Source organism: Macaca fascicularis, chromosome 12 (genome assembly GCF_037993035.2).
Source record: "Macaca fascicularis isolate 582-1 chromosome 12, T2T-MFA8v1.1".
In the NCBI taxonomy this organism is placed as follows: domain Eukaryota; kingdom Metazoa; phylum Chordata; class Mammalia; order Primates; family Cercopithecidae; genus Macaca; species Macaca fascicularis.
In genome coordinates this window covers 7,314,763-7,341,391 of record NC_088386.1, presented here as the reverse complement: position 1 = coordinate 7,341,391, position 26,629 = coordinate 7,314,763, and the positions used below count along the sequence as shown (strand labels likewise).

Below are 26,629 nucleotides of genomic sequence, written 5' to 3'. Positions count from 1 at the left end.
TGTTGTAAAGAACTGAAGTGAAATGCAGGCTACGACAAGCATTATTTCCTTCCCCCCCTTTTCTCCTTTTTAAACAATTTTATCAATTCAAAAATAGCTTGCTACTTTAAAGGCAGTGTCAGAGTCTTGTTTTCAATTTTATACTTTTTCTAATGAATAGTTGGATCTAGATGCTCCAGAAAGCAATTAAAATAAACAAAAATTCACTGAATTTCTTAGTTGAGTAAATTCACTTTAATGTGAACTGGGGCTTGAGATAGATCTTTCCATATGTGAATTCAATACCCCTGCTAACCTGTCAACAACAACAATAATAATAGCCATAATGATAATAATAACAACTGTTTAATATACATTTGGTGTTAGAATACAGGTCTCCCAGTATTTTGCTGCAGGACTTTTTGTCTTGAACTACAACAATCTGTGCAGAAAAAGGCCAGTCAGAGTCAAATGCAGAGAATAATGAGCCCTACTTAGGCTGCTGACCAGAAGTTAACATTGAGCATCGCTGCATCTCCTTGAGTCTCAGTCTCCTGTCTTAGGACATCACTATGTTGCAATGCTGAAAGCTGTCAGGCATTTTTATGTGGAAGAAAAAAAATTAGGTGACACTCTTGTGGATAGGAGAGGCCAGAGAATTTCTTTGACGCTGAATTTGCATAGTAAGCAAGTTTTTTTCTATTTAGATTGTGTGATTACTTGGTGCAGGTTGACAATGCCAGAGCCTTTCTGTCTTAGATAGTTCTAGCTGCTATAACAAATGTACAATATCCTTAAACAACAGAAATTTATTACCCACAGTTCTGGAGGCTGGACAGTCCAAGATTAAGGTGCTGGAAGATCCAGTGTCTGGTAAGAGCACTTTTCCTCGTGTGCAAGTGGCTATTTTCTCATTGCCTCCTCATATGAGGGAAAGCCAAAATAGGGCTAGTTCTTTTTCTATTCTTACGATGACACTAATTCCATCACAGAAGATTCATTCTCATGAACTAATTACCTCTCAAAATCCCCACTTCCTAATAATGTGACACTGGCATTAGGATTTCAGTGTATGAATTTGCAGGAGAATTCAGTCTATATCATCTTCTGCAAAGTCATCTTTGGAGGTCACTACAATGATGTTGTGTTACTCTAAAATATAAATAAATGTGTGACTGTTTAATATATATCATTCCTTTCCCATGGTATTGTTATCTCCATGTAATAGATGAATAGACTAAGATTCTGAAAGATGATATGAATGGCCTAAGGTGATACATGAAATAATGGTTGCAGGTGACTTTCAAGGGGATCTTTCTTAAAAGCCCAGTGGTTTCATCTTGCACATGTAGCCAGCGATCCAGTGACACTTCACAAGGGGGATCTAGGGATAGCAAGTGAAATGAAGAATGAAAAATCGCATCTTTGTAGAGCCACCAACAAAACATTGCCATCAGACTTCACATTTATCTTTAGCTCAAAGGAAATAATTTCATGATAACAGATACCTGAGTTAGACAAAATGTTTACATTTTTTGTGCTTCATAATAGACAAGCAGAAATTTCCTTTTGTGATGTCCTCTCCTTTCTTTGCACTGTGATTTATACAAAATTCCATTGAGTTTGTGGGAACAACCATATATTCTCTACCTTCTGTGTACTATAGTTTGTGCAGGTACCAGGGATGCAAAGTGAATCAGGGCAGTGACCCTCAAAGCACTTGCTGTCTAGAAGAGGAGACCAACCTAAATACAGACATTCCAGCTCCTTTGCTGATTTCCTTCCATGACGGCAAATACCACTAGGATGAACAAGGAGAGTGCCACCAGCTTCAACACAGAGGTTGGGGAAAAACAGAGCTGAGAAGATGCTTTAAGGAATTAGTTCCCTGTTGTGTTTGGGGGAACATCTCGCAGTTTGATATAACAGAAGGAGGACATGGAGAGGAGAGAAGAAGCAGGAGCTAATTTGGAAAGCAGAGGGCTTTATAGGGAATATTAAGAAATTTTTACTTTATCTTTTTTTGTTTGTTTGTTTATTTGAGATGCATTTTTGCTCTTTTTGCCCAGACTGGGGTGCAATGGCCCGATCTTGGCTCACTGCAACCTCCACCTTCCGGGTTCAAGCGATTTACCTGCCTCAGCTGGGATTACAGGCATGCGCTACCACGCCTGGCTAATTTTGTATTTTTAGTAGAGACGGGGTTTCTCCATGTTGGTCAGGCTGGTCTTGAACTTCCGACCTCAGGTGATCTGCCTGCCTTGGCCTCCCAAAATGCTGGGATTACAGGCATGAGCCACTGCGTCCAGCCCTACTTTATCTTAAAGGTAATGAACTCACTTGTCAGATTGATTAGATGGGAGTAACACTGGAGGCCAAACAATTGTCTAGAGGCTATTGCAGTGATCCAGGAAGGACATGATGAAGATGATGGTGAAGACGGAGGGAGGTGGGCCATATACCATGTACTGACTTGGGTTTCTATTTACTCAAGGCCAGACCTCAGAGCTTCCAGTAAATATCCAGTAATTCTGTCTCAATTTACCAGCCAAATGGGCAAGAGAAATTAATTCCTTTAGCTTGTAAAGTGTTTTCCTCCTTTCTCTCTTTCTTCTTTCTTCCATTATCCTTCATGTGTTCCTTTTAAAATCTGCCTCCTCAACTGCTCATTTTCCCTAGGAAAAGGAGAAATTCATTGCTTGGGCTACTTACAATTCAACAGAAAAAGTTGAAAGTCATCTAAGGAAAGAAAGGGAACAAACGAGTGAAGAAGAGAGGAGGAGATCGTGATAAACTTGGGCTAGTATGTGGTTTTGCCACAGGCTGTCAGTGAGCTTACATGTTCTCCGTAGAGTGCTAGTTTAAGATCCAAATCTCAATAACATGAATTGTTTAAAAAGACACATGATGTCTGCCTTCATATTCCTCTTTCCCACAAGAATCTGCTATCTCCTCAAATATTCCCGTTCAGGGAGGTGAAATTATCTTTGGAGAAAATTGACTGTAGGACAGGCAAGTTGGAGCTTTTCTGCTGGTATAGATGTTCATCCCTGGAAGTGAGCCTGGAAAGTTCTAAGGAGGAAATAAGGATGAGCGAGCATCCTAGATTTATTTATTCATCATTTGTTTCTCATGAAACCAGCACCAGCCTTAGCTTATTCTCTGGTCAATTAAGTATAAAGGATGGCAGAAACTAGAGCCCACAGTCTGTGGGTAGTTTGTGGGGTTAACAAGCTGACTCTCCGAGGTTTGGAATGGCATCAAGGATGAAACACAGACTTCATATACTGCCCATTCACTCCTTTTGATATTTCCACCTCAAATAATTTTGGATAGTCTGGGTAACATAGGGCTCGGTGAACCTTGAACATTGACACTTTATTATTTGTCTCTCTGAAGCACTGTAGCCTGACACTTAAGATTCCTAAATTCACTGTGATAGTAGAAGGAGCTCTAAACTATAATGTCATACCAGTTCCCTCTTAAACAAATGACATTTCATTGAGAACATTCCTCAAAACTCCTATCCTTTGTTTTCCATCCAAAGTCATGACCAGGAAGATCTCCCATTAAGACCTCCCATTAAGACATTATGTTCAGATTTCCATGGAACATTATTCCCACAAGATGCACCATGAAAACATAACAGGGCTTATAATGAAAAAAAAAATAGGGAAACCAATGCTACATATTATTTCTTCATTCAACAAGGACTTATAGGCCACCTCTTCTGCTTGAGATTTTAGGAGAATACTCTGCTCTCATGAAGCTTAGAGTGTCATGGCGGGGAGATAGACAAGTAAATGGATATATATATGCATATATTTAGTTTGTCAGGTGGTGATAAGTGTAGGAAAGAAAATAATGCAAGACAGAGAGAAAGAGAAATCGTGTTGGGAAGATGAAAAAGATTTGGCAAGATCACCTACTAAAGCCACTGCAATGCACATAAGAACGTAAAGGCGTTATGAAGACTAGCAGCCGTTTCATCTTTGTTTCTGTTTTTCTGTTTGCCCCAAGGCTTTACCCTGTAGACCTGAGTTAGCCTCTTCCTAGCTCTGGGCCTGGCCCTTGCTGCAATATCACTCCTTAACTCCAGATGCTCTAAGAGAAGGTCAGGCTGCCCTGCCAACTCCCATGCTCTAGTTCCCTACCTCATTGGCAAGATAGTTGAAAAAGATTTCTGTTTACTTTGTTTAAAAGGGCAAAGGCATTGGTGGTGGTGGTGGTGGTTGTTGTTGTTGTTTTCTTTTTTCTGTAGTGGAATGTGAAAAGTCTGATTTTGCTAAGAGGGTATTTCAGTCTTTTCCAGGCGTGCGCCATATGGTGGAGCTGCCATACATGTTGGTGTTATCTCTCAGTGCAGAGACAGAAACATAAATATATGATACTGTTTCAACAGTCGCTTCATTACCCCAATACTGTGGGTTTTTTTGTTTTTTGTTTTTTGTTTTAATTACTTTTGTTTTTGAGACTGAGTCTCGCTCTGTCACCTAGGCTGGAGTGCAGTTGCAAGATCTTGGCTCACTGCAACTCCGCCTCCTGGGTTCAAGTGATTCTCTTGCCTCAGCCTCTCGAGTAGCTGAGATTACAGACGCATGCCACCACCCCCAGCTAATTTTTGTATCTTTAGTAGAGACAGCGTTTTACCATGTTGGCCAGGCTGTCTCAAACTCTAGACCTTATGTGATCCACCTGCCTCGGCCTCCCAAATTGCTGGGATTACAGGCAAGAGCCATTGCGCCCAGCCGATTATCTCATACTTAACACAGCAGAAGTCATACAAAATTCAGAATTTCGGAACGAACACAGCAATAGCAACAGAGGAGTCTGGTGTCATATGCATGTCCTCAATTACTTAACAAACATTTATCTTTACATGCATAATGCCTTTGAGAAGAATTTCTCTTCTGAATTATACAAGCCAGTGGGCAATAAAGGCACAGTTCTGTTTGTTTCTGGGTTGATGTACATAATATCAGTTGTCATACTTTATCTTCTAGTACTAAGTGACTCATTATCACTATCATAGGGATGCTGATAGACTACTTATATACAAAAGTTCATATTGTTCTAAGACGAACTTTGAGAACTTTATTCAGAAATTTCATTCTAAATTAGTGTTTGGTTGTTAAAGACATAAATAAGCAGAGGCCCAATGGTGATTTGGGTTCTTCCACATCTACCTTAAAATAACTTTATCAATGCCCTTTCTTGGTGCTTATAACTCTTGACTTTCAATAAGTTCTATTTGTACTTATGTTACTGATGGAGGAGTTTTAATGCAAATAATTCACAGGAAAGGACACTTGTTCATCAAAGTAGAAGAAGGATGAGAAAATGGAATATAGAAGTAATAACTTTCACGGGGCAGTGAGGGTAGCGATGCAGTACCTCCCTGGTCATGGGGCACTGCCCTTAGGGGAAGCTGGGCTTTTCTGCCTGGGGCCAGGTACTGGTCAGTCTGACAACACTGGAGTCTCCAGTGGGAGAGTCACTTAATGGAAGACATTACCCCCTGCAGCCTTCATGGGTTTACTGAGTAACTTCTGCTGACAAGCTCTATTATATCCCATCACTAAGAATAAAAAGGGATATAACTGATGGTTTAGGACGGGGTTCCAGGAGTGTGTTAGGAGACTCTATATTTAGTAAGGTTTGCATCAGAAATAACTTTCATATGGGTAACTGAATAACAAAGTGGTCCGTGTTAGGATCCCTTCAGATTTCATTTTCCAAAGTGGCCATGTCAAGTTTCAGGAGAATGACTGACAGTGAAGGTCAGGACAAGGAGACTAGGAGGAAAATGTCAAGTTGATGACTGGTGGCACAGGAACACATGTGTCACAAAAGATGTGCCAGGACTGGGCTGGGAATGAGGAAGCACTAATACCCACTGGAGGGAATTTCTACTGCCAGAGACAGAAGCATAAACATATACATCTTCAGTGTCCCAGGTACACAACTCCAAGAGAGTAAGAGCACGGAGTTGGTAGTGACTCCTGAGCGAAGGGAGAGAACAGGAGCACGTGATTATTACTAGCACAGCTCTGAGAGCCTATACCCATGCCACTGGTAGTGAGATCAGGCTGGAATGTCAGCTTTTCTCTAGTGTTGGCCGAAATCCTTGTGTTGTTTCTCTAATCTGCAGGTCGTAACCAGGCAAAGCAAGCAGGGTGGCAAAGTGGTGCCAATCAGTCATTCCCCTCTTGCCAACTGTTAAGATACAACAGGATTCTTAGATAGCCATCGAATTCTGAGTGGTCTTTCAAGCTAATCAAATAACCGTCCCTATTAAACGACAAGTAGATACACACATATGCACTTATGATATAATGGGCCCTGTGCTCCAAATAAGGAAGGTGGGGGGAAAGGACAATTCAATCGTTTAACTCTTATTTTTGTCTCTTCAAATCTATCATTTCAGAGTTCCTCTCAGCTACCAGTAGTGGCCAGTGCCTAACACCTGTCTCCCTCATTTTCTTTTCTATAAACGCCTGTCTGATATCCGCTTTTGCACTGCTCTGAATAGCAGTTTGGTACTCTGAAGCCTGAATGGGTTTGTCAATTTTAGCTTTAAGTCTGTGGTTTGCATGTTAATTACCCTTTGCCTTATTAAATGTATCTTCTTAAATTAAAAAGAAAACCAATCATTTCTAATTACCTCTGTGCTGCTAGTTCCTCCTTAACTTTAGTTTATACTCTTCCGGGGGGACATCCCTTTGAAAGTCATTCAGAAAACGTTAAGTGTCATTGACACATTCCTTGCATGTGACTTGAGGTATTAACAGGCCGTTGCTTCAGCGTACACTGTCAAACAAAGATATTTTTACAAGTATTTCCTGGTGGAACCTGCCTCTCTTTTTTTTCCTTCTGTCTCTCTGTCTCTTGAAGAGTATGGCTTGTATTGGAAAGAACCTACAAAATGAAGTGTCATCTGCATATGTATTCGATGTAAGATTCACATCTTTCCTGGAGACTTCATTTTCACTATTTTCTTGATGAGTAAACAGAGATTTAGAAAAGTTTTTTATGTTTCTTTGTTCATTAATTCACCCAGTTATTCAGCAAGTCTTTAATAACAGTATGCGAAGCATTAAGATGTTGTTTGTAAATTGACTGATTTTGAAAAAACTACATATATTTGGCTTGGGTTACTGAAATCTATTTCAATATACCTTTAAGAAATACTGTGCTCCATGCACTGTTCTGGAAAATGCAGTTTAAAACGAGATACAATCCATATTCCCAGAGGAATTACAGTCTGGGTGTCTTGCTGGGGATGACAGGGCAAATCATATTAGTCCAGTCTCATGCTGCTAATAAAGACATACCCAAGACTGGGTACTTTATAAAAGAAACATATTTAATTGACTCACAGTTCCACATGGCTAGGGAGGCCTCACAATTACGGCAGAAGGCTAAGAAGGACCAAATGCACGTCTTACGTGGCAGCAGGTAAGAAAGCATTTACACGCGAACTGCCTTTTCCAAAACTATCAGATCTCGTGAGACTTACTCACTGTCACGAGAACAGCAGGGGAAAAAACCCACCCCCATGATTCAATCACCTCCCACTGGGTTCCTCTCATGACATGGGGGGGTTATGGGAGCTACATTTCAAGATGAGACTTTGGTGAGGACACAGCCAAACCGTATCAGCAGGGATGTTAGGATTGGTACCCAAAGCTCATCTCTTTTCTCTCCCACTGCTTCTCTTCACATGGACCCTTAGGCAACGTGGTGTGTTTGGCAGAGCACCAGACTTGCAACAGAGTCTCCCTGAAAATTCCCGACATCCCATCAAGGTCACTGATGCAGAATTTGGTTGCTGTACCTGTCATTTCTTGCAGAGACTGTAGTTAGGCAAATTAATAACATCTGCCTGGTGACACCTGGATACTTGTAATCTCACTGCCAGTCAAAGTCAACAGTGTAGGTCAGCTGGCTACGGTGAATTCACAGAATCCAAATGAGTGGCTGTGGTGGCAGCCAGCTCAGACCCATCCACCCTCCACTGATCAGTCCCAGCACCAATCTTGCCGTAGCCTCACAGTGACTGCCCACACCATGACCTTCCTAACAAAGTCGAGGAAGAGCATCAGCACCTTTGTGTGACCAGAGGTTCTTCCATTCATCAACCAAACAGTGTTGAACACTTAGGAATGATGGAGTGGCAAAAGGGCAGGGGCTGAATGCTGACTGATACTCTTCTCTTTCACTTCTGGCATATTCTTCTGTGTGTCAATCCCGAGTAAGCTCTCCCTGTGATCTACTTTCTATGTGCTTATTTGCTTTTCTAATATTCAGGCCAAGTGTGGTGGAGAGTTCTTAGAAGAAGATGGGAGATTGAGATTCTCTTTGAAGAGCAAATTTCACTCTCCCTGTGACCATTACAAGAAACTTAACTTCTCTGAGCCTCAAGTTCTTTAACTCCAGGGAAAGAAAGACAAACTCCTGCACTGTGTTCCCGTGTAGGGATAAGATCAGTGAACAGCTTTGTTAAGAATCATAGGAATGATATTCGAGAGTAACAAAAATAATAACATTTATTTCATTATAACTGTAAAAGACCTGTGGATAACTTCAGTATATTAGTACCTAAGGTTGTGCAGACGTGGGGGTTGGGGAAAAGAGAAAAAACAAATTTCTGAGAAGTAGTGCATATAATATTACTCAGAACTGTAAATGGAAAGGACCTGCACTGATTTTTGCAGTGTGTTCTTGCCATTAATCTCTCTGAGTCCCAGGGTTTTCCTAGTGAGGCGGAGACACTACGTTAATGAGCCACATGTTTGTAAGACGTACGGCAAATTCAGAAGGGTTAAATACATATGGAGAGGTGGGAACAGGGTGTCTCTTTTAGTGAGGAAGTGGGCTGAAAGCTTCCTTGATGATAAGTGCGACAAAGTGAACTAATACATGCAAAGAGCCTAGCAAGTGCCTGGCATGGAGGAGACCCTTGAAAACGGTAGCTGTGATGCAGGCACTATAATTATTTGGTTGCAGAAACTGGACTCCACTTATATATGGAGGTGATTATGGGAGCGAAGTAAAAGGGTCACTAGACTCTCATCAGAATCCCTATAATCTAGTCTCAACTTCTGATAATTTTTTTACTTACAACTTTGGATCACTTAACCTCTCCGAAATTAAGTTTTCTCACCTTTAAAATGAAGATAGAACAGCCTACCTCCTTCGCAAGAATGCTATGATCAAATGAACTGATGAATGTTTTTGCAGTCATTCGTGCCCTCACACTGTCAAGAAAAGTACTGATCTGGTTTCCATCCTCAGAGCTTAGGTCTGCCTGGTTTAGAATTTTATATGCACAGAATCGTGCTGTTTGCACTCTTTATGACTGGCTTATTTTGCTCAACTAATGTGTTGTTGCAGGAATCAGCACTTTGTTACTTTTTATTGTTGAGTAATATTCCAATCTATTAATATTCTGAATTAAATTTACTGTCTTGGTAGCCTCTAGAAGTGGAAAATTAGATTTTAAATTTTATGTTATTCTTCTTATGTGCAAAGAACTGAAGCCACAAATTTTTCTCTAAGGTCTGCTTTAACCGTGTCCCACAAGCTTTGATACAGTGTTTTTATCATCATGCAGTTCAAACTAATTTCTAATTTCCATTTTGATTTCTTCTTTGACCTATGGGTCAAAACATACTTAGAAGTATGTTGATTAACTTCCAAATATTTGAAGTTTTTCTAGGTAATTTATTATTGATTTCTAATTTAATTTAATTGTGGTTAAAAAACAAACAGTATGGTTTTAACTAAGACCTATTTTATGGTGCAGGGTATGGTCTCAGTGAATGTGCTGTGTGGACTTTAAAATAATGTATAATCTGCAGTCATTGAATGGAGTATTCTATGAATGTAAATTAGGTCAATTTTACTGATAATATTATTTGAATCTTTCATATCCTTTCTGATTTTTTGCCCATTTGTATAATTCCATTTTCTGTACTTTCCATCCTTTTTAGTTTTGTTCACATATATTTTCCTCTACGTGCCTTGCAAACATTACAAGATATTATTTTTTTAAAAAACTATGAACTGACTTTTAAAATGTTTAAGAAAGAAAGATAGTCTTTTATATTTAACCATGCATTTTTCATTTGATTTTTAAATGGTTGTGTAATACTTGTACATAGTTATGTTATGCATGTGATATTTTGATACATACACAGAATGTGCAATGATCAAGTCAGGGTATTTGGGATATCCATCAGCTCAAGCATTTATCATTTATTCGTATTAGGAATAATTCAAATCACCTTTTCTAGCTATTTTAAAATATATAATACATTGTTGTTGTTAACTATAGTCATTCTACTGTGGTATTAAACATTAGAACATATTTATTCTATCTAACTACATGTTTGTACCCATTAACCAATCTTTTTTCATCCCAACCTCACATATATCCTTCCTGGCTTCTGGTAACTATCATTCTACTCTACCTCCATGAGATCAACTTATATTTAGCTCTCACATGTGAGTGCAAACATGTGAAGTTTGTCTTTCTGTAGCTGGCTTATTTTACCTAACGTAATAACCTCCAGTTCCATCCATGTGGTTGCAAATGACAGGATTTCGTTCTTTTTTATGGCTGAATAATGCATAGACTACATTTCCTCTAACTATTCATCTATTGATGGACACGCATTGTTTCCCTATCTTTGCTGTTGTGAGTAGTGCTGTGATAAACATGGGGGTGCAGGTATCCTTTTGATATACTGATTTCCTTTCCTTTTGATCCATTTTCACTAGTGGGATTGAGAGCTCATCATTCTTTCCTGTGCACCACAAATTTCACCTGGCATCAATTTCTTCTACTTTCATATTAGCATTTCTTAGCAGCTATATAGCTAATAAATTATTTATTTTGTTCATGGAACTTTAATTTTTCCTTCATATTTGAAAGCTATTTTTTGGGGGGTGGGTGTAGAGGTGAGGGGAAAACTTCCTCTCTTGTATCTAAAAGTTCACTGAAAATTAACAAATGTAACAAATTAATGTAACAAATTTACAATAGCTGGATACTAGAAAGAAAAGGCATACCAGTGTATTTAACATGGGAGTTAAATACTAGCAGGATACTAGAAAGAAAAGGCATACCAGGGGAGTTGCTAGAGAATGATAACTCAGTAACTCAATGAGGTCCAGATGCTTCAATACCCTTCTTCACAGGGGAAAGGGAGATGGGAGAAATGTGGTCATTCTGAAGAGCAGGGAAGATGGATGGACCCAATACTCAGACTATTTTTAATAAATAATTCTTTTTAGGCATTGAATAGGATTAGAGATAAAGATCATCTGGGTTCTAGGTGTGCTGTTTAATTTTTAGAAATTTTTTTCTCTGTAATAAGAGTTGTAATCTTCCCTAAATAATTAAATTTCAGGGAGGAGATTGAAGATAATTGTGCTTCTCTTTGGTGGGTTCAGTTTCCAAGTAGATAAAAGAACTTCAGAGAATAGCCTGTGCTTTGGAACAGACAAAGTATTGAGAGATGGAGTGAGGAGGGGAAGGTCAGAGAGAATTGAGGCTACTTCTTTAGTTGTATGTCAAAGTGCCATGTTTTGGGGTATCATTTTCTGAGTTCCAGCATTGGATGTACAATGCTAGGTTGATAGTGTTTTACTTTCAGCATTTTGGGATTTCCGTGGTTTTTGTTTGTTTGTTTGTTTGTTTGTTTTCTGATGAGTAGTTTGTTGTCATTCTCGTTGTTCACATGTTAAATTCAACAACTGAGATGGCTTTGGATAGGACCACGTCTTTAATACATCTAACAGAAAGGTCTTTTCTTGCTATTCATCCAGCACATAACTTTTGGCGTTGATAAGTGATTGACTGCCTTTGATCCACCGGTGAGCTTGGGGAGGGGCTGACTGTAGCTTTGTTTAGATTCAATCTGCCTCTACTGTTAAATGCTTTCTAGGTGACTTTAAGCTACCGGCACCAGGAAGTCCCTGGGACCATGCATTGCAAACTTTGAGATCTCAGAACTGTGAGACTTTGGATCTGCTTGACCATGAGCCTCTAAGACTATGAAACCGCAAATGTTGTGGCTCTGGGATAGTTGGACTTTGAGGCTGTGAGACTGCAATACTAAGGCTGCCTCTTCTGAGAATGAGAGTCCGGGATTCCTTCTCGTTGGCGCACACCATACATTAGTCACGGGATTAACTCCTATAAAGCATTGCTAGGTCATAAAACAAATATTTTTATCTGGAGTATGCGATCAAATTTTAAACGTTGTTTTAAGATGTGTGTGTGCGTGTGTGATACTCAATCTACTAATTATGCCGAACTCAGAAGGGGCAGCCAGTCATTTGAAGGTGGATAAGTTTCTATTGCACGTTTGGATTCGATAAATAATGCTATAGGCCCACAGACTCACCTGCCTGGGGAGGTGGAATGTAATGAACACAATCAGTAGGGAATTGAGAGTGCTGAATAGAAGGTTCCACAGTTAGGCTGTAGAAAAACATGACACACTTTTACTCTATCCAAAACAGTAAGAAACCACCAGATCCCATCTCTCTTCCTTCCCCAATACATATCAAAGCGGTATGGACACAAGGACATTTTAAAAGAACTAAACTCCACAGGGAGGTGTCCTTTCCAGGTGAGCAGGGATGGAGGACAGCTTCATACCTGTGCCACATGCTAATGCTGAAAGCAGGGGATGTGGAAGAGCAATTCTGTCAAATAAAGCCATTCTCCATTTGGATGAAGAGAAAATGTTCAAAGCTTTGACAAACCTGGGAGCTGAAATGTTGAATTTAATTCTCAAGAAATTCCTCGCCACTAAGTCATTCTTTTACATGGGAGTTTTGCTGCAGAAGTGGCTGAAAAACAGAAAGGGAGACTCTTCCTTCTTTATAAGACACTTTGTGATACATAATAGTAATTACATCAATTGCCTAATTTCAGAGCTATTAGCTAGTGGGTGTTTTTTGTGTAGTAGAAATGTCAAAGATTATGCAAGATAACCTAAATCCACGGGTGCTATGAAAATACAATCAAGGTTGCCGGGTGCGGTGGCTCAAGCCTGTAATCCCAGCACTTTGGGAGGCCGAGACGGGCGGATCACGAGGTCAGGAGATCGAGACCATCCTGGCTAACACGGTGAAACCCCGTCTCTACTAAAAAATACAAAAAAACTAGCCGGGCGAGGTGGCAGCGCCTGTAGTCCCAGCTACTCGGGAGGCTGAGGCAGGAGAATGGCGTGAACCCGGGAGGCGGAGCTTGCAGTGAGCTGAGATCCGGCCACTGCACTCCAGCTCGGGTGACAGAGCAAGACTCCATCTCAAAAAAAAAAAAAAAAAAAAAAAGAAAGAAAGAAAATACAATCAAGGTTAAGGTTAAGGTCTTTGAAAATGGATTTCATTAAATAGGCAAAATTATCTTACTTGATTTTCACTTTGGCCATTTGCGAAAGCAATGGATTTTCTTTTTATTGGTTGACATTGATTGCACACAGCAAGTAGGTTTTATATATGAATATTAGAAGCTGAAAAGAAGAAAGTAGATGATTCATAACGAAGCAGGCACATCGGTATGCTAGCTGACATCCCGTCTTAAAGATGAGGTGTGATTGGGATGTTGAAAAAGTTCTGGGGAAGGATGGTGGTGGTGGTTGTGTAACAACATGAATATGCTTAATGCCCTGAATTATTTACTTTAAATTGGTTATAATGATAAATTTTTTGTTACCTATATTTACTCCACTTAAAAAATATATTAGGTGTGAGCCTTTGGATTTCATCTGCAGCAAAAAAAGTTCCCCAATAATTGTCCATCCAAATAAAGGCTTTGAAGTACAGTGTTAGTAGACCAAATAGCTTTTGTGCTGTGTGTATTTTTGCTTAAACTTCACAAGGAAATGTGAAAATGAAGAAGATATAAATCTGAGTTGTGTTATCTCCCTCCTGTAACAACAATTAAATTGTTGAAGAGTAGGAGGCTGTAGAAATTTCAAACTAATTACTAGCCAATTGGGTGACTTGGAGATTTTTTTCCTTCCCCTTTTCTCTTTCTAGGCTTCTTTTTTAAAAAAAAAAATCTGTAAAATGGTGATAATGATAATGGAAAGTGCTTAGCATAGCGACTGGCCTCAATTAATGGTGACAATTACTTCAATAAAATCCTTCCCTTCTAAAAGCAGATTGTCAGTTATCTTCCATTCTTCAGTGATTATGAACATTAGGAACATGGGAATTTCATTGTATTGTTAATTTTGTAAAGCTTTTGGGTGTCATGCCTCAGGACTTACTAGAATTGCTTTATTCATAAAATTTTTTAAAGGGATTTTTTTTTTTTTTTTTGAGATTCTCACTGTATTGCCCAGGCTGGAGGGCAGTGATATGATCTCGCTCACTGCAACCTCCGCCTCCTGGGTTCAGGTGATTCTCCTGTCTCAGCCTCTCGAGTAGCTGGGACTACAGGCATGCGCCACCATGCCTGGCTAATTTTTTGTATTTTTAGTAGAGACAGGGTTTCACCGTGCTGGCCAGGCTGATCTCAAACTCCTGACCTGATGATCCGCCTGCCTCAGCCTCCTAAAGTGCTGGGATTATAGGCATGAGCCACCGTACCCGGCCTAAAAGGGATTTCATAAAGAATAATGTGAAGTATTTCTGAAAACAAAAACAAACAAACAAAAAAACATGATGCAGGATTTTCACCCAACCCATATTTCGTTTGAAATATGTGAGAAATTAGGTATGTTCTCAGTATGAGTTTGTGAAGTAACAAATATAGTTTTCCACTGAAATTCGGTGATAACACAGACCTCACTGGCTCTCGTTTCTTCTCTGCAGACCTTTGCAGGAAACATGAATGCTGACAGCGTGGTGCACCACAAGCTACTGCACTCAGTGAGGGCCCGATTTGTTCGCTTTGTGCCCCTGGAATGGAATCCCAGTGGGAAAATTGGCATGAGAGTCGAGGTCTACGGATGTTCCTATAGTAAGTACTTACATGTACCCTTTACCATTGCTGAGTGTGAGTGGCATTGCCTACGTAATATCAGTTTATCTACATTGAGACTGACAATCATCTTATTTTAAAGTTGTTTCTAGACTTTCATATGCATATTTTAAAATGTTCGATTTAACCCCAAAGTAGAAAAAACATTCTACTTAGGGCTGAAGGGACTTAGTTGTGATAGTGTAATAAAGGCTCAATGAAACATTCAAAATTAAGAACTCTTGGGGAATCAAGCAACCATTTGTCCTTTGTAGTTAAACAAAATTAAGTTTAGTCCTTGCCCAAAAGTGGCATAAGGTATTATAAAGTTTTCTCTGCCCTGCTTTCGCAGAGCTATGAAAGAAAAGCATTCACTTTCTTGACTTGTTCTAGAAGAAGAAGAGAAAGAACAATAAATGTAATTCACAAAATGCTTTCTCCTTGAAATGATCTCCTTCATCCATTCATCTGTGAATTGTTTGTACTAAATTTGAAATTAGAGCTCTATCTTGGACACGAAGCAGATTATAAACATGGGTAGAACTAGTGATCACTTTAGAATAAGGTTAAAGTTATTCAGGGAAGGTTCCTATCCCTATGATTCTTTCCCGCAGGCTTTATACTGAAACCTAAAATCGCATAATAATAAATTTTATTTTTCTGCCACAAGCAGTGACATATTCTGCTTGTATGCTAAAATCCAATGACACCTAATGCATAAACACATTTGATCACTAACACTTTCATCCAAACTAGTTCAGTAGATTCCTGTTTTGGGCTGTAGGAGTGCCTAATGAGTGACATGTTTGTACTGTTTTCCATAGTGAGATCAACTGAATGCCTGTATCAGAATCAACAGGAGTGTTGCCTAGAAAATGCATTTCCTTCGCCCCATCCCATACATACTGGATTTTAATTTCTGAAAACGGAGACCCAAAAAGCTGAATGGTTAAAAATTCTCCAAGTAAACTATGGACATAGAGTGTTTGCTAGAAATAAAGCCCTGCACACAGGGAATTTACTGGTAAAAATGACTGTATTTATCTTGAACAAACACTTTCAGAAAGAATGTAGTTTAGAACAGATGCATCAACAAACCAGTAGGCCCAGGAGGAACTGCCTTCCACTTCAAACTTTGTATGATAAAGCACAGAACACCTACAAGGGTATATGTGTCCTATCCTGGGATCTCTGGGGCATCAAGATTCTCTTGTTACCTCCTCTTTGATAACAATTTGTCACTGCTGGGAGGTTATTTTTAAATATAGTGTCAAGCTTTTATGCTACAATTAAAAGTTTGTGAATATCATTATACCAGCCATCTATTTTGATCTAAGAATCTTATTACTCTTTAACATGTCCTTATCCTTTTGGTTTTTCTCAGTCCATTCAGTTGTACTTCTTTTTCATGCTCATTGTTCACCCACACTGTCTGCTTGCACAGAAAGAGTCACAGCATCGAGTTAAATCACAGGCTGCAGGCTTGAAAGATGTCTTTGAGCAGCATGTTTAGCATCTTCTGGTGATGGACCCCTTTGAGAATCTGACAAGGAACACTCTACTCAGAAAAATAATAACAATAACGTGTACCTTTTCTACGGTATAAGAAGGTTCAGAGGTCTGCTAAAGCCCAGTTCTAAGCCAAGGGAAGAATTCTCGACTTTGTGATAACAGAGTCTACCTCTCTCCATGTAGGCTCCAGGTCTAGTGCGTCCTACGATGGGATAAACTGCCTTCAGGTCAACCTCACCAGTAATGGGAAGTTAACAACCTTGGAGAGTCATTGAACGCAGAATGTGTTTCTCTATGATGTGCCTCAAGCAGGAACCCTATAATCTTCAATCAGTAGTGCTGATGCTTTGGTACTTTTTTTTATTTGGGGGAAATAATTTTTAAAAAAGAATACGTTTATCAGTTTGTATCTAAAGCTAATGGGTTAGCATACCTTCTGAAGCCAATTCTCCTTTCAGCATTATCATATTTTTTATTTGACTGAATTGTTTCGTTTCTTCCTTCCTTTCTTTCTCTTTCCTTCCTTTCTTTTTCTCCTTCCTTCCTTTCTTTTTCTCCTTCCTTCCTTCCTTTCTTCCTTCCTTTCTTTCTCTCTTTTTCTTTCTTTTATTCTTTATTTCTCTTTCTTTCTCTTTCTTTCTTTCTTTCTTTTCTTTCTTTCTTTGTCTCTCTCTCTCTCTCTCTCTTTCTTTCTTTCTTTTTCTTTCTCTTTCTTTCATGGAGCCTCACTCTGTTGCCCAGGCTGGAGTGCAGTGGCATGATCCAGCTCACTGCAACCTCCACCTCCCGAGTTCAAGTGATTCTCCTGCCTCAGCCTCCTAAGTAGCTGGGATTACAGGTGTGCATCACCATGTCTGGCTAATTTTTGTATCTTTAGGAGAGACGGAGTTTCACCACGTTGGCCAAGCTGGTCTCGAACTCCTGACCTCGTGATACACCCAGCTTGGCCTCCCAAAGTGCTGGGATTACAGGGGTGAGCCACCGCACCCAAGTCTGACTTGATTGTTTCTATAAACATAAAATCTTATTGTAAGCACCACCAAACAAAACAACAAAACCCATGACCCTCTTTAGCAACTACCTCTCCTTTTCCTCCTCTCTCCTCTCAACTTCTCTTTAGTTGCTCTCCCCACCTGCTCACCTCCCTTCACACTGCAACTGATTCCAATCAATATTGAGACATTTGGTGGGCAGTTTAACATGTCGACTTGGCCTAGTTATAGTCCCCTGTTATCCAACCAAACACTAACATAGTTACTGCTGTGATATACTTGGTGTCTACAATCATTTGACTTTAAGTAAAGGAGATTATCCTAGGTAATCTGAATGGACCTAATTCAGTCAGTTGAAATGCTTCAAGAGCAGAACAGAAATTTCCCTGAGAGAGATGAAAATTCACCTGTAGACTGCAGTTTCACATCCTGCCTGAGAGTTTCCAGCTTCCCATTCTTGATGGCCCGCCATATGTATTTCAGGCGCGTTTAACCAGACCCACAGTTGTATAAGCTAATTCCTTGCAATTAGTCTCTTAATATACATAAGTATCCTACTGGTTCTGTTTCTCTAGGGAAACTCTAAATAATACAGAATACTCTAGAGAAACTATTCTTCTGAAGACCACCAGTGATTTCCAAGAAGCCCAATTCAGTGGACACTTAATGTTTCTGTATTCACTCAAGCTCTCAGCAGTATTTGATTCAAAAAGCTATGTCCATATTTTTAAAACCTCGCTTTTCCTCCTGTCTCACTTGCTAATTGGCTATCTCAGTTCTTCTACTACTTTTCCATCTACACTCCATGCTTTGCTGAATTGATAGAGTTTTGTAAATTCAAACACGTCTATATGCTGGTCACCCCACATCTGTATCTCATGACTTGACCTCAGAGATGATGTGCGCAGCAGCCTACTTGATATTTCCACTTAAAGTATAGTAGATATATCAAATAGAATATAGCAGAATGGAACCCTTGATTAGTGGTGCCCTCAGCAACCTGCTCTTCCATAACACTCCTCACCATCTCAGTAAACGGCAGCACTCTCCATCAACTTGCCTATGCAAAACTCTGGGAAGGAGCCTTGGTTCTTCCTTCTCTATTACTTCAAGTCTTATGCAACTTACCTACAGCTAACAGTAACTCTATCAGTTACTTCCTACGAAATGCATCCTAAATCCATGTACTTCTCCCACCTTTGTGAGTAGAAGCCTCTGTCGGTTCTTACCTGGAGTTGTTAAGTAACCTTCTGTCTGGAGTTCCTGTTTCCACACCACAATCTCCCCAAAACCATTTTTAACACAGTCAACAAAATGTTCTTTATAAAGAAGGAATAAAACCATAGCATTCCCCTTCTTGATTCACGTGAAATAAAATTGAGATTTCTTACTGGTAAGTAAAAGTCCTTGTTGAACGATTGTTCCCAGAATCTACAGGGTTGACTCCTTCTACCAATGTGATTCTTAATTTTAATGTCACCTCTTCAGAGAAGTCCCCCCGACTCTTCGTCTAGTTACCTGTCTTCCTTCTTGTGCACCCATCATTAGCCCATTATTATATGCCCATGGATATGTGATGTGCTGTCATTTACTTTGTGTTGTTCACCACAAAACAGAATCTCACTGGCAGGTTTGCTTACTTCTTTCTTGTTTGCCTACTCTAGTACCTGCACAGGAAAATGTACCATGAGATCAGGCACCTTGTCTACTAACAGCCAGCACTTAATTGGCACAAAAAGACAGTCAGTATTTGTTGAGTGGGTATATAGATCTATCAATCCAGCCTCATTCTCTCAGCTTAGGCAACCAGGTTCTTCCGGAATTACTTGGTTTTAATAAACCTGTTGTAGTTTCTAAGAAACTACTTTTGTTTCTATGGGCTTAGTAATTTTTTCAAATTTTAGTTGCGTATGTTGCTAAAGATTGGTAGAATTCTTACAGCTCTATAGTTTCTTCAGACTTAACCCTTTATAGTTTGGAAAAATTAACATATTTCTTCCACTAATTTATTCATTCAGTAGATACCATTTATTTAGCCTTTAAGATACCAGACATCTTGCAATGCTCTAGGAACATCAGAAAAAATAAGACCTTTTTCTGGACTCTGTCAGTCTTGTATTTGTACTCGGAAGCACTTTTCTTGTGATTACATGTCATCAGTTAACTGTGGGATTGTCTAACGTCTGCTTCCCCTGACTCGACAAGACAGCTTTCCACAATGCCCTGCATTGTCAACATTGTCAAATGTTGGAACCTGAAATTCTATTAGAGAGAATACATCCTAATGAACCTTCTAATACTCAGGTGATTTTTTTATTCACAAAATCAAAGTTAGCCACCTACGATTCCTGAGCATAGGCAGCTCCAGGTACAAAGTTTAGCTGTTGACCGGGCCAAGAGCTTCTGGGCTAGCGTGCTTCCAATCCCCTATCCCTTACCTGTGTTCTCAGACCTAGTTCTACATAAGAATCACCTTGGGACATACATGCTTTTAACATGCCTGCTCTAACTGCGCTTCGATTAGATCATGATCTCCGGGCAGGGTCTCCAGTGCTTGTATAAGCATTTTGTTGCTGTTGGTTCTAGGCAAGCGTGGTGAGGAACCAGAATTTAAAGTTGTTATCTCAAATATCACTTCATTCTTAGTCTGCACTGTCATTTCCATGTCTGTGATTGCTAATCCTAAGGATTTTAAATGACATCTGAAAACTTGAGAAGTCAGTATAATGTTAAATATATGGGCTCTGAATTCAAACCACCAGACCTAGAAACTTGACTTCACCACCAACTAGTTGGATAATCTTGGGCAATCTTGGGTCTTCTGTGGACACCAGTTTCCTTTTCTATGAAAATAAAGGTAATAATAATAATAGTGTTGCTTCACGCATGTAATTGTATGAAATAGTGCTTTGCATAACGTAAGCACCCAAAAAGTGTTAGTTATGAGCATCGCTGCCTTCATCAGATATTTAGGCTGCTGGCCAAACTTCTCTATGTTTCTTTTTCCCATTATTATTCAGGACCACATCTCATCTGTATCTCCGAGGAAGGTCAGCTTTTTTACCTACCAGGTCCCAAAGGATTGCAGCACCTTGGTCAGGCCATCTGGGGTCTAGGCTACCTGAAGTTCTGTCTGGGGGCTTCCATTTGAATTTCTTTAAATATGGGAAGCTAATGAACTTTAAAAAACATTATAAATTCTGATAAAGTATAATGATCTGTCAGGCTTCCCAGTCTCATTACGAATTACAAACATCACTTCATACTTCAGGTCGCCTCCGTTCCATGCAAGACCTTGGTCCTATTTGGTTAATTACCGGCGAGTGGTATCATCCATCAGAACTGAAGTTGTATTCTCCTTCCCCAGGTATATAATCTTGTCATTCCAGCTTCAGCTGCCCTCTTTGTTGCTGTTCTCATCACCTAGGGTCATTTGTCACACATGGTAGAGGCCAGAAAGTTGTAAATCTCACCTCTGGCATGGTAAGGCCCATACAGCCCTATCACAGGGAACTTCAGAAGGCACTGTTTACAGCTCTGTCAGCCCTCGAAGTGGGAAGGGACAGGATGGCAGCAGTCAGACCTGGGGCATTGGCAGTCCAATATGATCTTTGATTCCCACTTTGTAAATCATAGCATTTATAAGAGTTGGAAAAATCTCCAAGATGCCAGATTCATTGCAGTTCCCTCATTAGATTTAAATGAAATTTCCTACCTTTCTTTCTCTTAGTTCCTAGAGGAATGGCTGAAAAATCTCTTCTGTGAAGAGACAAATGTACACACGTACATGGAATAACAACACTTAAATAAAAGACCCTGTGATCTTCCATCTTAAATCAATGACTTCTTTATGAACTTTTCTGACTGGTTGAGGATCTGAAGGCTCCTTCAATAGTCAACAAACATTACCCAGTAGGCTCCCTCTACTAGGCTTCAGAGATACAAAAATAAATAAGACAATCCTTGCCCTTTAGGAACTCACAGATTTTCAGAAGCTACAAAAGGTAGATAAACAAATGCTCATAAATATGGAAGTTTAAGAAACCAAGTCTTTGGTAAGGCTTGCAAAGGAGAAAAAAAAATACACAGCTAACACAGTTTCCTGATGAATTAATGCTCTGCGCTGCCCAGTGTGTGATTTGACTGATGATATTGCTGTGATTCCTGTGACCCATATGGTAATGGCGGTGATTTTAAAGGAAACCTTAAAAGGGAAAAATGACCTAGTAGTTGGATCAACCACTTTATGCAGCAGTAGGTTTCCACAAAAATGCCAAAGCCTTGCCTCCTACAATTTGTTTTGCATTTACGCCCTGTTGAAGTGGTCACTGGAGTGATTGACCATGACTCCCCTCTGCCTCCTGGAACTAAATGGCTTAGTCTGTGCCCAGGTAGAATCATTAACAAAGACTGTTCACCTTCTCTTAAACATAAAACCATCCTAAATCTTTTTTTTAAAAAAACTGCAAGGGAGAAAAATAATAACTATCATCTCTAATTGTGACATTGCTATTTAAATGACTCTCATTGTACGAACATCCTTTCAGTGGTCAATTGTGTCAACACTGTAGCTTAAGACCAGTGTTGATGGTAGAAGTCAGGAAGCAGCTTGTCATTGCAGGATGCTGCTACCACAACACGAGTTGATCATTCCTTTCCTTCTGTGAGCTTATGACTAAAATTTCTGAAACCTCATCCCCGCAGTGAAACATTTTGCTAACCTGTCTACACCTTAGTGGAGTGATCACTATCTTCTCACTGCCCACCACGCACCTCTTACTTGGGTGACCAGATGGCCCAGCTTGCTCCTTAGTTCTATTCCACGCTTGTCACCCCATTTCATTATTTATAGCTCCCCTTTTCAATCCCACAAGTCCTCATTAGGGTAATAAGTTGTAGGGACCACCATAATGCTTCCTTGTACCACATCTTACAGTCGCGCAGTGATGCATTTGCTATGTCACTGTTAGGGTGTTTGAGTTCCTGGGTGGCATGGTTCATGTCTTTGTTATCTTTGCATCTCAGAGCTCAGAACAGTGACCAGAAGGAATACAGAATATGCTTAATACCTGCCAATGGATTTAGGAGTAACAAATAAAATGAGATCTACTATGGGAGTTCCCTAAAATGAATACATTATTTTTGTGTAATCTTTGTCGTTATTCAACAGTCCAGTTGAACCACAAATTTTAAGTGCACCCAAAAAGACACCCACACATCTGAAATATCTAAAAGCAAAACAAAACAAAACAAAAAACTAAGCATTATGAGAAGGCGAGTCTCACTGTCAGAACTAGAATGTATCTCTGCTGAGGTTATGACTGGAATTCAGAGTTCTGATTTTTTTGTGCACTGTGATTGTTTTCATGTTCCCTTCTTGAAACTCATCCTGTTTCTCATGTGCTATCATGCATAGGAATGTCAGAAATTTTGAAAGAAAAGCTGTGTTAGGAGTTGTCACAGTTAGCTTTGGAAACTTTCATCGTTTTCCTAGTTCATCTGAGGTGATCAGAGTTACTGATAAGGCCTGGCAAAGACACAGAATTGGTGGAGGAATCTGTGCACATTTGAACTGACCATGGAAACCTTGGTGGTTTGTGGATTGCTGGCCAAAGCCCTCGAGTCTTCAGTGCAAGAGTATGGTCTGAATAGTCATCATTTTTCTTATATAACGTATCATGACATAAGCTTCAAAATGTAATTGTACTGAAAATCATGTTTACTGTGAACAACCGAAGATGCCAAGTGGGACTGATTGTCGGGGTGAATCCATAGCTTCTCCTGTCAATGTTGAGCTTTGGCTTTCTGGCCCATGAGGAAGCTGACTCCTCGTCCCTGGCCCACACAGGAGCCCAGCTGGCCCACTTGGGGATTCAAGCTTGGAATCTGTTATTCAGTGAAGCCCTTTTTTTAGCTGGTTTGTTGACAAGCTACCAACATCCATCAAATGTGCCAGCATATGCCTCCGGAACTCTGTCTTTCTCAGAAAGCAAGCTGTGACAGCCAGGTCAGCAATTATGGGCCTGGTGGGAAGTCGGCCAGTGCTGGCATTCTCAGTACTCCAGGATGGGGGAGCGCATGCTGGCTCTGTCTTGACCCAAAAGAAGAGGCTGTGCACTGTAGGGCCTGCCTTCATTCTAAGGACTCTGGAGCATGAGCGGCCTATCCTTCATATTCTAGAGAAGGCTGCCAATGTATCCTCATCTTAACAAACCATGCATTGAACTGAATTGAATTGAGTTTGTAATAATGGGATCCCAAAAATCGATTTTGAAAAAAAGGGGAAGAAATTGTCCACTCCGGGAAGTAAGTATCTAACAGCTGTGTTCTGGGTCACTGGCATGGTAGATAAAATAGAGAACTCTGAGGAACAGACATCAGGTATTAATGTGAAGGAAAAAATTCCACAAGGACCACATTAGGTTTTTACTGGCTTGGCAAGGCACAGCAAAATTGGGTAATGGGGGTAGGTGGTCAGGATTAGAATGCAGGCTGACCATGCAAGTAATCTGATGCATTTTCTAAAACACAAAGAGGTCTTTCTAAAAACCCAAAAAGCAATCATGCATTTTCCCTACTCTATATGCTTTTGTAGTTACTTCCTCCATTGATATCAGGGTCACATTGAAACTCATATTATTTTATTTTACTTTATTATTTTGTTTTTGGAGACAGAGTCTCCCTCTGTCGCCCAGGCTGGAGTGCAGTGACGCAATCTTGGCTCACTCCAACCTCCGCCTCCTGGGTTCCAGCAATTCTCCTGCCTCAGCCTCCAGAGTAGCTGCGATTACAGGTGCCCACAACCATGCCCAGCTAATTTTTGTATTTTTAGTAGAGACGGGGTTTCACAGTGCTGGCCAGGCTGGTTTCAAACTCCTGACCTCAGGTGATCCGCCTGCCTTGGCCTCCCAACATGTTGAAATTACAGGCATGAGCCACCGTGCCCGGCCAAACCCGTAGTATTTTATTTTTAATTTGACCCTCTACCATGAGACTTCCGACTCTAGTTGTGACCTGTTGACTCCCCACTGCCCTTGGCACCCTACAGTTGAGCACAGAGCTCCTCAAACCTCATCAAGAGCAGCTGCCCCTGAGAGGGCTCCTTAACACACCACTTGCTGGTTCCGACACCCAGTTTTTCATTCCTTAGGTCTACAGTGAGTTCCTACATTCCGTATGTCTAAAAACCTCCTTGGTTACCTCAGCACTGCTGGTCCACAGGGTGCGCTTCCCTTCAGCAAGTCTGACTCCTGATAGATCCTAGATGGGACCCTGCACTTTCTCTCTCTCTCCTCCTTGCCTTGAACTTGCAACCCCTTCCTTCTGGTGGGACTGCCCTTCTCACTGCCACTCCCTCCTTCTATTCTCCTATTCTCACTCCACCCCCCACCTCACCAGCCTGACTGCCCCTTATGCCTCAGGACTCTGGAGAAACATTGATCCTGCCTGGACACCCTCCTGGCCCTCTGCCACTCCCTGGAGAGAGTCCAGTGCTCCCTCAGCACACAGTGCTCACCTCCTTCCATTGGATGTAGATGCAGAATTGTGTGCTTGCTCTCTCCAGCTTAGCCCTTGAGAGCCAGGACCTCTGCAGAGCTTGAATACGAGAATGCATGAATGAAGGAAAACCACAAAAATAAAAAAGGATAGAGGGTTTGAGCTTCGGGAAGATGGTGGGGATAGAGAAGGCATTGTACCTCCACCATAACGAAGCCTCCCAGGTGTCCACGTGGTTTCCCTGCCGTCCCAGAAAGGGAGCAAGTGAAGGAGCAAGTGCAGAAGTGCAGGGACCCCGGCCGCACGCGGTGGCTCAAGCCTGTAATCCCAGCACTTTGGGAGGCCGAGACGGGCGGATCATGAGGTCAGGAGATCGAGACCATCCTGGCTAACACGGTGAAACCCCGTCTCTACTAAAAAATACAAAAAACTAGCCGGGCGAAGTGGCGGGTGCCTGTAGTCCCAGCTACTCGGGAGGCTGAGGCAGGAGAATGGCGTGAACCCGAGAGGAGGAGCTTGCAGTGAGCTGAGATCCGGCCACTGCACTCCAGCCTGGGGGACAGAGCAAGACTCCGTCTCAAAAAAAAAAAAAAAAGAAGTGCAGGGACCCCAGGGAAATTCAGAGCAACATTTAAGGAAAAGAAAACTTCTTATTTAACATCATCCTTCCCTTCTTTAAATCAGTGATCAGTTTTGGTTTTTTTTTTTTTTTTTTTTTTTTTGGCTTCAGTGTCAAACAACTCCTTTCCTGGTGTGTGACATTGAGTGAGGCACACGTTTTTGAGCTTTGCTGTTCCCACTTCACAAATGGGGAAAAAATATGGACCTTTCAGGGCCACTAAGAACATTAAATTAGGTAATGTGTGCTAATTAGTGCCTTTTCCCCTGGGGAATGGATTCAGAGAAAGAAATCTCCACAAGTGTGTTAGAGAAGTTGTGATAGAGAATATGGGAGATATATTCAGTTTTATGTTTTTGGTACCTTTAAAACTAGATATGAAATGATCACCTATTTCCCATCTGCTAGAAAAAGCCCATGTCTACCCTTTTTATTCCTTTCTACACACTTTGTTTCCTTTTAAAAGAGAATCTGCCAAGATGCTCGCACAACACAAATAAAGATTTTGATTTCTATAACCAGACCCCATGCAGCAAATTAAGTTCCAAAGAGATATCCAGAAAAAGTGGTTATGATACTACCTCATGAGGAAAAAGCAGCGTATAATAGTTTATCTTTTATTAACAGCAACCTTATAACCATGTGGGTCTTTATTATTATCATTTTAAATCTGCTTTCCAAGTGAAGTTGGGACTGTTGAGTATTCCTAATGTCTAGGAAGGAGTATGAAGTATTCAGTTGTGGAAACCTTTGATCCTTCTTTGAAAGTTTTAAAAACCTGTTTCTGTATCTGGGAAATGACTGGAGCCTGTTGTGTGCAATGTAATTAATATTGCGGAGGTGCAGAGTGTTTGGCTGAAATCTCTGAGAACAGCAAAGTGTGGCCCTTATCAGGTACTGGTGGTGGTCAGAGGAACGCTCCCGCACTCCCACCAGGCTAGTTCTGTTCTCACTAAAGGCCATGCATCCTCTCTGCACCAATAAGCGTGTGTGAGTCACACGCGGGTCACAGTTCCAGTGGCTGAGCGTGGCCTGCAGAAG

The 26,629-nt window shown here is 40.6% G+C and overlaps 1 protein-coding gene across 1 annotated transcript in view; it reads left to right on the top strand.

Annotated features, from left to right (window-relative positions):
* CNTNAP5 (contactin associated protein family member 5) overlaps positions 1 to 26,629 on the top strand; it is an 860,931-nt gene that overhangs the window by 353,080 nt on the left and 481,222 nt on the right. The window contains exon 4 of the mRNA XM_005572890.5: positions 14,821 to 14,968. Within this exon, the coding sequence (XP_005572947.3) occupies positions 14,821 to 14,968 (148 nt within the window). The remainder of the gene's footprint in view (positions 1 to 14,820; positions 14,969 to 26,629) is intronic.